Source organism: Rhinichthys klamathensis, unplaced genomic scaffold (assembly GCF_029890125.1).
Source record: "Rhinichthys klamathensis goyatoka isolate OS25496 unplaced genomic scaffold, OSU_Roscu_1.1 h1tg000064l_1, whole genome shotgun sequence".
NCBI lineage: Eukaryota > Metazoa > Chordata > Actinopteri > Cypriniformes > Leuciscidae > Rhinichthys > Rhinichthys klamathensis.
Window position 1 is genome coordinate 1,080,693 of NW_026606607.1, and position 15,681 is coordinate 1,096,373.

At 39.8% G+C, this 15,681-nt stretch overlaps 1 protein-coding gene across 11 annotated transcripts in view; it reads right to left on the reverse strand.

Moving 5' to 3' along the window:
• kmt2ca (lysine (K)-specific methyltransferase 2Ca) overlaps positions 1 to 15,681 on the reverse strand; it is a 164,091-nt gene that overhangs the window by 92,786 nt on the left and 55,624 nt on the right. For all 11 annotated transcript variants that reach the window (XM_056249816.1, XM_056249818.1, XM_056249819.1 and 8 more), the window contains 4 exons: positions 14,335 to 14,488; positions 6,833 to 7,039; positions 304 to 455; positions 111 to 220 (listed from right to left, as the gene is read on the reverse strand). In XM_056249816.1, coding sequence (XP_056105791.1) covers positions 111 to 220; positions 304 to 455; positions 6,833 to 7,039; positions 14,335 to 14,488 — 623 coding nt within the window. The remainder of the gene's footprint in view (positions 1 to 110; positions 221 to 303; positions 456 to 6,832; positions 7,040 to 14,334; positions 14,489 to 15,681) is intronic.

Here is a 15,681-nt window from a genome sequence, read left to right on the forward strand (position 1 = left end):
TGGGTGCTGGTATGTCAGTTGAAAAGAGGTACAAGTTGATGGAACAGCCATTTTAAAGCGCAAACAAATCCACAGAAACATTTAAACACACTGTTGAAGGTGTCACTCACCTCTGTGCTCCCTGAGTCAATTGCTTTGTCCACATACAGCAGCGACTGTCCCTCCCCACGGCATACACCTTCTGACCAGGCAGCACAGCGCAGGTGAGCGCAACACTGGCCTGCAGGTGCAAAAGAATCAAAAACACCATCAGCCATTGAAAGACACAAACAGTCAATGTGACGCTAGTGTAGGGTTACCTACCAGTGGGGTCGAATAAAGACGAAACGTTAATGTCATCGGGAAGGCCTATTTGGCCCAGTTCATCCCAGAATTTGCGGCTGGGCTCCTCAGCAGCGGGGTCTGTACTCCCAGGAGCAGAGGTCGAGTGCAGGCCACTGTCTGGAGAGCTGACCCTGAGGAAGGAAGCGAACGGGCACATTAGCTTCATCTGAAAAGAGACTGAACAAGTTACGAAAGAACATTTCAAGGTGACAGCTGTGTTGCATGTTCTTTTGTCAGATTCCAAACACGTGGCATTTTACTTTTAGACGTCAGCATCCTAAAGATGTTTCAAGAAGGCCTACATTGCAATTGCAACATCCTATGAAGCCCCGTCTGCAACGGCGAGGTATGGGGTTATCATACTTGGCTCCAACACAAGGACTGGCTGTTCAGAGACAAAGTATGAAAGAGACGGAGAAAGAGAGAGGACGAAAGAGAACCGGAAAGGGGGTGGGGGGGGGGGAGGGCAGGAATGACTGGCTTATTGGATGTGGCGCTGAGAGAGTGAGCCACAGAGACTCAGAGAAGCGGAAAAAAGGAATTAACATTTAAAAAGAGAGCCGGTTTGAAGAGGGCCAGCCAGAAGTGGGCTGCAGCAGGGACAGGATGAAAGACTACTGTATGTGATCCCTCTTCTGTCCAGAACATCTGCATAAATATAAATAAACCATTTGGTGTGCACTATCCTCTTTAAAAAGGCTTACATCAGAGGAGCGACATTAGGGATGGGTATCCTGAAGAACTCCTTATACACAATATTATTATGTTTACGATTCTGATCCCTAGAAACGATTCCATACTTAGTTCATATTGTTGACTTAGAATTTGTGGGGTTTGGATTTAGTTTTTCACAAATCCAAAACGACACAAAACCACAATTCCTTTTATTCTATAGAAATTAGCTTACAGGGGTCATTCTCAAATTAGTTTCCTATTGTGGTTCCTTAAATTTTAAAGGTGACCTATAATTCAAAATTGAATTTACCTTGGTATAGTCAAATAACAAGAGTTCAGTGCATGGACATGACATAGAGTGAATCTCAAACTGGTATGTTTTCGCGTTCTCATTTAATTCACGTTTATGAAAAACACCCCTGAAAAACGGTCGGTTCTCCACACAATACCGACTGTGACGCAATAGTCGGGATCATTAATATGTACGCCTCCAAATATTTGCATAATGCCAGCCCTCAATGCCAGGCGGAACTGCGCAGCCGAAGCATGGCAGTTGCTCAGTGTGGATGTACACATGAACACAAAAGTATTTTTTAGTTCCTTCATCTGAGCCTCTGAAGAAACAATGGGTTAATTTTATTTTCTCTGGTAATTTTCCAAACATTTCACCGACTGTTTCCTCAACTTGGGCCAATACAGAGCTGGCCTTGGATCGAGCTACCAAGCAACACTTTCTGATGTGTAATTGTTCAAGTTCAGACAGGTAATCTTTCTCTCAAAATCGTTCAATACTGTTTATGCATCAGTAAGTCAAGCCAGTGACTAAAATATCAGCTTCACATAGTTTCTTTTAGTAGGATGAAAATAATCGTATTTAAATTGTGAACAAATTATATACAGAAAGCGATCAAAGAACAATCTTTCCACACAGCGCGAGTTTATCTGGACACTTGCCAAACTCGTTATGAAATCAATGACGCACATTACTGCACAACGAAGCTCTTACTGTATTTACATCATCGTGTTTGCATTGGTGAAAGCAGAGAGAGTGCAGAAACTGCTTTGCAATGATAAGATCTTCATTCTCGCGATCAACACACAGTCATCTGCTCAATGCTCATCACGGCAACATTTTATGTGATGGGAATAGATCTAAATACTTTAAAAACATCTCACGATTCGTTAATCTCGATAGCTGTTATAGTAAAAACGTATAATAGCAGTAGTTAAAGTATTCGGGAGAGAGTTTCACATGTAATGCGTAGCTATTTCATATGCAAGCATGTCAGCCAATCACAGCAGTGGCTGCGGTTACACTGAATCCCACAGCAGACACGCCCCTTCAAACAGAGTGTTCAAATCAAAGGCTAAAAGCAGGCTAGGAAAAATGCCATTTATTTCTAAATTATGATTATTTTTTTATCTAAAAAACATACTAACATTATAAGGGTAACCCAGGAAACATTATAAAAAATAAAATAAAAACATTCTAGGGCACCTTTAAGGCATCATAGGTGCAGTCCCAATGTAAAGACCTACCCAAATAGCAGGCATTAAATGTTAGTCTTAAAAGTGCACCAAAATATAAGGCAGTATCCTTCACAGAAGAATTCCAGAATTTTTTAAGAAATTAGTCCAGAACAGATAGAGATAAACATAGATTAAAAATATTTTATTTAAAGGGGTCATATAATGCCATTTTTGTACAAGTTAATATGAATGTTTAGGGTCTAAATGAAAACTTTGTAATATACTTTTATTAAAAATTCTCATTAGTATTTTAAGAAAACACTAATTTTACCTGGTCAAAAACAGCCCTGCTTTCAGCACGCCGTTTCAGTGCATATGCCTTTAAATGATAATGAGCTTTGCTGACTCCGCCCCTCTGTTCTGCGGGCGTTTTGCACAACGCACGTGGCGTGTTGCCTTGACAACAGCTGAGGGTATATTTTGGAAAAAGAATGGCGCGGGAGTTTCTGAGGACACATCTGTGCAACCGTATCAATTTGAACCGGAGTCGGACCCGGAACAAGATGACGGCCGCGAAGAAGTTCGACAACTAAGCCTCGACAACAGGACGTTTCTGAACGGTTGGTTAACGTAATGTCACTTTGATCTATCTTTGTATGAACTGGCAGGGTAGAGTAGTGAGATACGAACGCTATGCGTTTACTGATGTATACGTTAGTTCATTGACAGATTAAGGTTACAACTAATGGTCATGAAAAACTTTTTTCCGCGATTTGCAAAGATTAATATAAAGATTAATAAAACTTTACACTTACTTCTTCTGGAGGTGCAGAGGGAACATAAATAAGTTAGTTGGTACCGATTCTTTTTTCAGGAGCAGCTTCTTAGCAAAACCAGCTCATACTGACCCTCGTTTATAAAGCAGTCTGGTGAGAAATGATTCGCGCAAACATGAAAGCATTGACGTTAATCGTGGGGAATATTCCCTTCGAAAACAAAACTCAGCCACTGCGTCTTCGGCGGTTCGGATTTAGGAACATCAAAATGACTGCTGTGTTCGTTATTACACCCAAGAACAGAACAACACAATCGCTTAGACGCCATTTTGCTCCAGAGTATCAACAATGACGGACTACGATGACAGCTCGCTCAGGACGGGTCTGTGTTGAAACGCTGCTGTCAATCAACAATCGTGGGAGGGGCGTCCGACCTTGTGAACGGCTCAATTTGAGACAGGGGAAAACATAAGGAGATTAAGACAAAAACACAGGATGGATTTTTATCATTATATGATGGTTGTGTACAGGCACTGCCAACACACATTTCAGTACAATCAACTTGTAAAAGTGCGTAAAACACACACACATGAACCATTATATGAGCCCTTTAATACTAAAAGTAAGTTATTAGTTTAGGAAGATACCAATGTCAAACTGTACTGCAATCAATTTTAGCTGAGTATACTGCACAGTTCACTTGAGGAGCTCCATTTGCCAATAAAGTAGTTGCCGATGTAGACCATACCAAATCAGTCACTTATGAGGTTCTTTTTGAATTAGTATGCAGCCTTAAAGCCAATTCACACTGCACCAACAGACTCTGACCAACGGCAACAGACAGGTTTGTCGGGTTACCTCTCCAGTCACTCCCCTCCCCCACATCCCACCTCTTCTATGACTGCTGATGACTTCAACAGCTATTTCACAGATAAGGTGGCAACCATCAGCAACCAATTCTCTGCACCACTTAGCCAGAGCCAACCTCCACCCACACACATTCCACTCTCCTCTTCTTTCTCTCTCTTCGCAGAGAAACAGGTCTCCAAATCCTCTGTGCCAGCCATCCAACAACCTGTCCCAAAGTAGATCCACACCCATCAACTACAGGAGGAGATTGCCACCCACTCTGACTCACATCAACAGCACATCCCTTACAACTGGCAAATTTCCCACCACATTCAAGCAGGCTGGGGTAACCCCATTGCTTAGTAAAAAAAAAAAAAAAAAGAAATCTCATACAGAATGACCTAATTGACAACAACCACTCTGGGTTCAAAAGCAGACACTCCACAGAGACCATCCTGCTGACCACTACTGAAACCACTGGATCCTCTTATCCACACTCTCTGACTTGGGAATCACAGGTACAGTACTTCGGAGGCTTCAGTTTGCCACGTCTGGTCTTCAATCAGTCAAAGAGAACCCACGTCATCTCACGCCACTGGCAGTCACGGCCAGAATCAAATTCAAGGTTGACACTGGTTTTCAGGACTGCCACTGGAACTGCAACCTCCTTAATTCACTCATACAAGTTTAGTCATACAAGACCTCCCCATCTGAAGGAGTGATACCTTGTTTCTTCATAACGAGTCACAAAATCTTTACTCTCTCCGCCCCTCTATGATGGAATTAGATGCCAACCTCCACCCAAACTGTTGAGACCATCACAACTTTCAGGAAGCAGCTGAAATAACATCTTCCACAAGCACCCCTCATCCTTAAACCAATACGATATCTATAATATATATCCAGACACCCTAGAATGCATTGCGACAAACTTATCAGACTGTCACATTTTTAGCCAAGCAACATGCTAACACCAAACTCTACTGGTCCACCTTAACAGTCTCTACCTTAAATGATATGCAGTGGTCCTCCTTCACTCTTTTGAGTTGTTATTGTTTTCACTCCCCTGTCAATAACTGGCACAGTTCCAGCTCAGACCACCCAATCAGATGCCTCCAACACAGCAATCCACTGCCTGTTGGCAGCCTGCCATTGACTGCACAGAGAGCATTACGTCATCATTCCTCAGGGAGGCATCTTATTGGTTGAGAGAAGCTGAGCAAATTAGGCACTCGTCCAATGAGCCCAAGGGTGGCTATGGACAGGAACTTTTGACAACAACAGGTCACGTGGAGCTCTGTGAAAGGCTGCTGGTGGAGTTCTCTCTAATGGATTTCTCCTTTAACCCTCCATCTAGTAACTAATCATCAGGCAATTTTGGCACCAAATTAATTGACCCAAATTGAATTGTGGTGTTGGATTCATTAGCAATTCCCAGAGTATTTGGGTCAAAGCACTCCATTCCTCTCCATCAGAAAGCACAATGGAAGAAGAGACAAGTTCTGTTTGACCCAGAACTTCAGTAATCAGATTCCATCCAGCAAAGTTAGAGCTTTTAAGAATGTATTTGTGAAATACAACTATGTTTTCCATTTTCCAAGCCAAGGAATTATTGTCCTAATTGAAGGAAAATTTTACCCAATAAATGCAAAATTAACCACTCTCATTTCATTCTAAAACCAAATGACTTCCCCCAAGGTTGATCTTTTCCATACAATGAAAGTGAACGGATATTGGTGCAGTCGTATATAAAAAAAGAATGACAAAATAAGTTTAAATGGCTCTATATTATGTTTTTTTTGTTGTTTTATGATACTTTTTTTGTTACTTTTTTTCATTGTATGGAAAAGAGCCACATATTATATGGATATTGTGCTAAATATTTCAGCTTGATGGAAGAAAAGGTCTGAAACAACATCAGGGTGAGTAAACAACAATTTTCATATTTTTTATCAAGTTTCCTAATTAATTATTGTACATTAAACATGTTCAAACTTTTACTTTGAAGCACTATTTTTGTGTGTGTGTGTGTGTGCATTAATGTATTAAGAATATTATGCTTAATTAATGTAAAAATAAATTTAAGATTGTGAAAAAATAAATAAAATCACACTGCACCATTATTAAGATGAACATAGTTTACAGCCACATTGTGTTTGATTACTACAAGTAATTTACACAATCTGATGAGATGGTGCCTAGCACAGCACCCAATATTGTTTCAGCTCTACAGTGGTCACCGGGGTCATTGCTTTTTAAACAGGGGGCTTTTAGTCCCAGCAGCAAACAAAACCTGCAAACCCTTCTCAATTCTCACCTCTACACAACCTCATTACACATCACAGCTTAAAACCACGTCAATCTAACACTTCAGAACCGCACCAAGCAACCTCCACAAAGACTGCCAACTGTACTTTCTCATTCACCATTCCTCTAATGAACACGCACACACACACACCAAAAATGCAGTAAGCTGTAACGAATGGGGATTTCATTTTTTTTCTCAATTACATTAACAATTACAATAACTGGCTTAGGGACGTGTTCTTGTGATTATATATTAAAACATGCTTAAAATTTGAGCACTGGAAAAAAATCTTTGTTACAACAAAATTCAATTCATGTGTACATTTTGCATCTTTATTGCATTCCCTTTTTCCATTTCCTTTTAAAACATGTTAGCAGAACCAAACATCCACCCAGAGCACCTTCACCTGACAACAGCAGTAATAACTTACTTTTTCAGGCCTCTCCCACGATGGCCTGGGCTGCGGTTGTCATCGAAATCATTGTCGTCATCATGGTAATCGTCATCCTTCTCGGAGCTGCCGCGGCGGTTCCGGATGTGCAAGGGGACATAACCAGGCGTGGGTCCAAACAGTTTCAGCTCACCCTGACCCAAGAGACTCTTTTCTCCACAGTAGCAGAAGGCACAGAGCTTTTCTCTGAGAGGGATGAGAGAGAGAGAAAAATGTAGAAAAGAATTTTCAGACTTTCAACTATTCAATCAGAAACATAATATAAGTAAACATTCCTTAATACACACAAATATAGCCGTAAATGCTAGGCCAACATTGCAAGTGCATGGTTCTGTTTTGTACTTAACGTGCAATACTGAGAATGCAACTTGCAACTCGCAGTTATGAATTCCGATCTCTATGCCAAAGAAAAGTGACCTTTCATAGCCAAAAGCGGTTGCATTCAAGTAGATTGTTTTGCCCCAAGTCATTAAGCAGTTGCGCATCCAATCCTCACTGCTCTATCTGTGCAACAATCTGACTAGTCAGTATTGTCCATGCCTCATGCCCTAGTGCCCTGCCGAGTTGCTGGAACTGTTCTGACTGGGTGACCTAACTCAAAAAGAATTAAGTAAGAAGATATGACATCCTTGGATGGCTCTGACAGTGAAATCACACTCTAAATCAGTCAAAAGAAAAGATCTCCTATCAACCCACAACTAGGAATGTGCACAAGTACTCGTATGTGACACTGATGATCAATCATGAAAACGATGAAAAAAAATCTGATTGGTTATTGCAGCATTTTGGGCTGTACCTGAGGTCTGATTGCATGTCGTCCAGACCGGCTAAATAAAGTGAACATTGACCATGAATGGGTTATCTGCTAAAATATGATTGGGTCATATCCTTTTAGACGTTTCTTTTTCTAAAACATTGATGATACAGTATAACTAATAATTTTTCCTCGTCATATTTTTTCAACGGTAGGCATACGTTTTAATTCAAATCGTTTGTCATCATTGCTTCAAAAACACGCAGTGATGTCTGGAACTGGAATCACTTGATAAAGTAGATGAAAATCTAGTTAGCCTAAGTGCAAGATGTGCAGCGCCAATCCGGCATAAACATAACATTATAATGGAAACACTATAGAATGTTGTGAATTCTTTGTGCTTTATTTGCCCATGTTTAAGCATGTTGTTAAAGGGGTCCTATTATGCTTTTTCACTTTGCAAGTCCACTCCAAAGGGAGATATTTTATATTTTAACACAATCCACTTTTCAAGAACTACAACGAATGGCTCGTTTGGACTACAACGCACTTTTTCCGGATTTTATGAATTCATAATATTCCTCATTTAAATATCCCCCGCCCACGGAATACGCAAAAAAGTTGGTGAGGCCTGGTTGAGCTGCGCTAGAGAAGATAAAGAGAGCGTTGTCAATGTTTTTCAACCCTGGAAAAAGTTTGCCCTAAGGCTGACAAACTTAGAGAGTGTTCAAATGTATTTTTAACACTGATCCTGAAGATTATAACCTCAACGTTTGTCTGTGCGCTGCAAATTTTACGGAGAACAGCCGACAGACCGAGTATAATGCAGAATATACGCACAAAAGCTTCTCTTGAAAGACGTAGCTATTCACATTTTGTCGGGAAAATCTGTTGTTTATGGATCACAACTTGTAAGGATGTCTTCTTATTAGTAGTTGTGTTTTCTATTAACAGTTTAAGTTTTATAGTTGCTATGATAGCTATGATGTAAACGAAGAGCAAAGCTTTGCCTCCGCTAGCCTGCTAACTAAAATTAAAGTATTGATGTAGTGTTTACTTTTGCTTTTGTAAGACTGTTCACCGCCCCTAAGGAAAATTATCCACGATTTTGTGATATTACCATAGGTTTCCGACAAATATGATTAAATGGTGGATAACATTGTATCTATAAGAAAATTACCACAAAAAAAAAAAAACATACCACTCTGAAACATCCTGTGAAATCTGTGCTTGAATCGGGCTCGAAATGGTTTGAAATAGATGCCATCGTTAATATTTACATCTGAGTAGAGTTTGTGGTTTCCTGAACATGCGCTAAGCGCTGCCAACCACAACACACTGGGCCAGCTAACCAATCACAGCACATTCCGTTCTTCGGAAGGAGGGGCTTCATCGAAAATGACGTGTTCAACCAGACTGGGGAGAGTGGAGCTGCAATAATGTAAAATATGTGAAAAAGAATGTGTTTTTTTGAAAAAAATCGAACATGAAAACATTCTAGTATACCCCAAAAACAAAATCAAGACTTTGTAAAAGGGCATAATAGGACCCCTTTAAGGGAAGAGCATGCATATATATATCTATGAGATATATAAAATAATACATTTATGATATCATGATGTGGCTTGATACGATAGTCAAATTGCAAAGGTTGTGATCTACTTACATAAATATGTGCTGCCAGATTAAGATATACGGTGTTTCTAGAGTCTTGGTACATTTACTGAGAATTGATCCGTCTGAGACACTGATACACTTCATCATGAACTGCACACGTGTAAATGAACACTGTGCTGCATTTCACTCTGAAACGCACAACTCTTCAGACTAAATCGCAGCCATTTGTGATTTGAAAATTATACTAAGCCATACAGCAATTTAAAATGTATTTTAACTAACTGTGCATCCCTATTTATTTAATGTGTTCTGTTATCTAATTAATTATTCGTTTTTCATCAACTCGGGAACACCCTGGAGCTTCCCGTTTAGGAAACCCTGCTGCTACATGCAATAGTTTGTTTTAAGTCAATATTACATACAAATCTACACAGAATTTTCCTAGTAGTACATTTATTTAAACAGTATTTTAAATTATGTTTGGTCTTTGGCCCAAATTTTTCAGGTTTGGTGAATTACTAACAAGACTAAGGCTTAAAAAAAAAATTTGTTTGGTTCCGGTTTCCGACCGACCCTGTCAATTTATGTGCGACCCAAATTTATTTTATGAGCTTGGGGAAGAAATAATAAAAATTAAATAAATACACAAATAAAAAACTTTGAGGCGAACTATAATTTACGTTTTTGTACAGCACGCGATGCAAGATGCCATCTGTTGTCCTCCAGCAAAACAAAGGAGGCAGCTACATGGTCGTTCACACATCGTTCGTCAAACTGAACTATAATACATATAGGCTACAAGTTTTTTTTTTTTTTTTTTTTGTCATTAAGGACACTTTTATTCATATACGCACACATACAAATGCATGCATTCATAGGCACGCACACACCACATGATGAGTTACAGAGTAACCTCCATCCGCCTCCCAAGTTTCATTAAAAATCATCCCAAATCCCAATACCCTCTTCTGCTGTCTACCACTTCTTTCGCCATGTATTTGTTCGTTTCTTTTATTACTTTATGCAATCCAAAACACTCTAACCTGCCGCGCTTCGTATCTCCAGAGCCCGTCTAACTTGTCCGCTTGTCCGCGACAAATGGATTTTTGAAGGACAAGTAAAAGAGAATTTTACTTGCCCGAACGGACAAGTAGCCTGATTAGAACATCAATAACAAACAAACAAATAACTAGGGAATCACTAAACCGAGAGAATGATTTTATTACATTTATTGTAAGTTGCGATCGATTGTGGATAATAAATGCATTAGCCTGCTGACGGTGAGGTGCGCTGTTGACGCTCGCGCAGCCTCTCGAGGAGAAATCTACACACATGAGCGCAGCACACATACACACACTCAGTTAACAACATACTGCCTATAAACAAATCTAAATGTGGAGTTTCTATATTTTAACATATGTGTTAAGCAGCCTCAATTATTTTTCCTGAATACCATATCACAATTGAAAATGTGACATTGATTTCCTACAACAGTTCAATAAACAGTTACAATTAAGTCACTTACATTTTAGATGCAATATTGGCTGTTTTTGTTCTGTTTCTGCAGCGAAAATAGTTCCAAACAAAAATCACAGCAGAACCACGGCGCATCTCACAGGAACACTCAACCTGTTTTCATTACTGAATGATTCAGCATTTTGACCGAATCGGTTGAGTCAAAGATTCAATGACCCATTCATTAACATCTGTCTCATTCTTGAATGAATCAACCGTTTAAACGAATCGTTTGAATTAATGAATCAATGACTCACTCATTAATACGGCCGCCTGCCGCCACCTATTGGCAGTTTAGTGTTATGTTTATAAGTAGCCTAGTATACTTCTTTCCGATGTTTCTTATTTGTACATTTAAATCAATTTCATAACATTATTTTATGCAATTGTAATTTTTCAGTGTAAATTATTTAATTTGATCAGCCCTACTTAGGGTAACAGTATGCTTCATCTTTCATTTTAAATTCCTAAATTTGATCAAGCAATTCAATTATTTAGAATAAGACGACACTATAGGGCATTTAATAAGATTGGGGGAGGGGATGCCCTTCAAAGGTGCAGATATTACAATATGCCAATTTAAATATCAAAGCTGATTGAACACTGATGAGAACATTGCTTCAGAATAAATAAATTAAAAAAAAAATAAAAAAAATCCGGACAAGCAACTTTTTTACTCTGACAAGTGAATGACAGATTTACTTGTTCGGAGGGCAAGCACATGAAAAGGCTTAAGGTCGAGCCCTGAATAATTTCCTACCTATCCCTTGCTGCTGCCACTAAAAAAAAAAAAAAAAAAAAAAAAAAAAAAAAAAAATCCCTACCGACCCATGACCTCAACTGCCAACAAACCGGAACCAAACTTTTTTTTTTTTATGCCTAAGCAACACAAAATAACATAACTGCCTCATTCTCTAGTAAACGAATGGCTTGTCTGGATGGAAAAACTGTTACAAAGTGGAGCCATGCATGTTCTTGTACAGAAGTCAGTCACCCTAAAAAACGACTTGCATCCAAACTGTCCTGAAATTTAACTTGACCTTTTCTGTAGTCAAACAGTCACCAGTCTAAACAGTCATGATTTATTTGTCGCGTTTCCTGTCATTTGGCTCTTGGGTGTGTGTGTTTACTTGTATTTGCCAACAACATTTTGCTCATAAACATTTGTGATTGTTGTGAAATCTTAGTGAAATGTCATAATTGTCAGCGCATTCTCATTAGAGTTCATTTACTTTCTCTGTCAGCTGTGCAGCCCATGAGAGTTGCTGTCAGTAGAAGATGTGATGCGCATGCAGTACTGAAGGGGGTCTCCCCTCCTCTCACACACTGCAAATGGTGCTGTACATTAGCAAGTGCACAATCTGTGCTAATTGGGAAACTAAAAGAGAGCACTCTCTCACCCCCTCCCTTTACTAATGACAGCAGCAGGGCTTCAGCAGTCCCCTCCCCCCACACTCCCTCGCTTTCACTCAGAGTGTGCCAAAAAAGCACACTAGCTGCAGCCATGCGTACCAGTGTTTGCAAAATCCTGAAACTGGTATTTTTAGCATTGTTGTGCGTATGTTTTTGTAAAAAAAAAAGTAACATTTGCTGACTGAACTGTAGGTTATGATGTCTGACACAACAGAGAACTAAAGCCCAAAGTTTTCTTTCTTTTTTTTTACGCGTACATTAGTGTATGTGTACATTCGAACACGTAACCTTTCAAAGTATACTTCATTTGATATCGTGCGTGACGCAGGCGGTCAAAATGCGCTCTAAAAAGTTTCTTTGTCCACGTTATTTTTCTCCAGAAGTTCTGACCGATAAAAATGACTTTTTACTCTTTTACCTTGAAAAAAAGGTGCGGCTATCTCATTTCCCCACCTAACAACTATTTTGTAGTTGATACTCTTTAGTTTTGTTATCTGCTGTGAAACAACAGCACAGGTCAGTATTGCTACCTTGTGGAACAACTGATTTGTGCAAATCAAATTTAATGTGCATGTGCAACCTTGCACGTACAAAAATCGGTCGGCACACGTACCATTCTGGTGGGGTTGGGCGATATACCGGCAGACACAATTAACCGGTAGAAATTTGTCAACCAGTAAAGATTTGCGACGTTCGTCTGTTATAGGACAACTTAGTTTGAATAAAGGAGCAGACACTGATTAGCTACTTGCTCTACGTTTATTTTAAATTAACAACAAGACAACTAGCAGTGAATGTGCTTTCCATTAAATGATCACACAGAGTAAACAAATCCTTAAAAAAACAGGCCTTTCTTTGTCAGTGTCGGCTGCAAAGATGAAGTTGACGATGCTGACTCGCGATCTTCGCAGTAGTCAACGCGCCAAAGAGACATAAGCAGAGAGCAGTCTGTAGTCTGTTTTCTTTCGGTTTGAATTGTTCTGTTTAAAAGTAGACATGTCTGTGAGGCAAGTAGGCTACCTTATACGCTGAGTTTCGGTTAAATTATGAGACGAGCTCCAGTTCACGCGCCGGCGCCTCCGTTTCGTGATTATCTATCGTCTGCTATAATTACTTCTTATTTATTAAATCCAGGCAATTGGTTGATAATACATTGATTAAAATTAAGATACAATTAATACAAAACAAAATTCACTTTAAAGAAAGGTTTTGTGCTTTCTGTTTGATGTCTCTGTGAACATTTTACTCTGTGAGACGTGATTAAATGTCACGTCTTTTAGTGGCACTTTCAGACCGGTCGCATCCGTAACATTGTTTTTTGCCTCATAAATGCGAACACGAAACAAAATAAAATTAATATTTTATGTTCTGTGGAGACTACTGTTACTCATAATTTGTATTCTGAATACTATAACCGTCGGTCTCACGGTTATATAATAACCACCACAACCCTATGTACCATCACAAAGGCTTATTGTTGGAATGTGTTTTTAAGGCTTGTGGTTTAAAAACAAGTGAAAGAGGACTCGTTTCAGTATATGCGTCTGTCTGAGAGACTGTTTCTGAGCCCTGTGAGACACGCGCACATGAAGCCACTGCTCATACAGCGTGTGAGTTGTTTTTGCTGCCTTATTGGACTTGAAAGCTGTGTCAAAATGTCTGTCTTTGCAAGTATCCTTCTAAACACAGTCGTATATGTCGTAATGTATTTCGCCCACCCCTACATTTGCGGACCTTCGCATATGCCTAAAAACCGAAGTATACTTTGGGCTTTAGTCATCCAGTGAGTAAGTGACCGATTCAGTCTATTATTCACACCATGACAACTCATGTGTACTATTCAAACTGATTAACCAATCATTTTAACTGATTCTTCTAAAAGAACTGCCTCAGTAAGTGATTCCTTCACAATTTGGACATCACATCTTTCTCTTCGTCACATACAATTCATCAAACACACACGCAACTTGCTACTCGTTTTGTAAGACCCTATTGACCCCCTTGAACTCCCTTGTACACTTTCTTCTGTCCAAATATTGTTCATCAGTACACTGTGTTTGAGTGAACTCTCTCACCCTCTTCAGGGCAACATTAAAGCTTAATAAAAGCTTGCCGCTCAACCTTTAAACGCACACATGCACGCAGCTTTGAGTCAGTCGAGTGTGTGTGTGTGTGTACTAACCTAGTTTTGGCTTTTCTAGTGGTGGAGGCAGACGAGCCAGCAGAGTCTTCTGACACGGAGCGCTGGAAGAGCGGGGACAGAGGCCTCTCATCTCTGGGGCTGAGATCCAGTGGCTCAGGGAAATAATCATCATCCGTATCTGGCTCAAGCATATCTATGATTTCAAACAGGACAGGAACGATTTTAATATATTTACTCTTTTCACAACTTTTTTCTTGAACAACAAAAGGTAGTCAACATGAAATCAAAATAGACAAATAAATAAATAAGTTTTCTTAAAATTAATCAAAAGTCTTTTGGTTTCTAAAACAATTTCTTTTGCTAGTGTACCCAAGGTCATATGAGCGGACCACAAACTCCAAGCTCAGGAATTAACACATAACCAGATGTTTATTCGTGTTGGTAACAAAAATTGCAAACATATTTGTATGTTCATAAAATTTTGGGGGAAAAACACTCCCCAGGCTCACCTTGATAAGAAGTTTAAAATGAACCCCAGTACTGACTAGGGATGGGCATGATTAATCGACGATCGATGATTGATCATTAAGAATTTCGTCGATCACGTTAATTTGTTATCGATTAAACTAATGCTGGTTGCGTTGCGTAGTGTGAGTGGAAAGTGAACGGAATATCCACGTTAGCGCGGAGTTACTGTGCATCCCGGCAACGTCAGTCCACTCAGAGCGGGTGTTTTCGGCGGCTGGACTGAAGCCTTGTTTACACTCGACGCGTCCACACGAGCACGAAGGTGCACGCGGCAAAAATGACGTCTTTGCGGTATTCGGTGTTTGTTTCACAGGCGAGCGCGTCGAGTATAAACGCCTCGTCCGTTTGGGGAGGCGCGCGCGCAGTCTGCGGAGACTCGCGCTGCAGAGTCAAGGCTTGACGGTCACCAGGTTGCGGTCGCGTCTGACCCCAGATCATGTCATCAACATGCTTATCTTTCTCAACAAAAAATCAGTAGACAAGGGCAGAAGTGAGTTACTGGTTGTTTGTTTAGTAGTCTAATCAAGCTAGCCTTGATTGTAGGCAAATCTCTCTCACCCTCTTTCTCGACTCCGTGCCTTGGATAATTTTGAGTTACATTTTGACAAAACCTGTCAGATCTAACTATTATGATGTTTTTGGTTAAGTTATTGTTTAACATGATTTTTAAAATTATTTTTGGAACAAACGAGGGTCTCTGTTTAAGAACGCCAACTCGCAGCTGCAGGTTCCGTTGCTTTAGAGCACCGCAGCGCATAGGCTACTGTATCTTCATGTTTAGCCTAACCGAACGTCCAGTTTAACTGCTACAAGTTGATCATCTTGTAATAAAGATCTCATCGAGGAAAAGCACGCTGT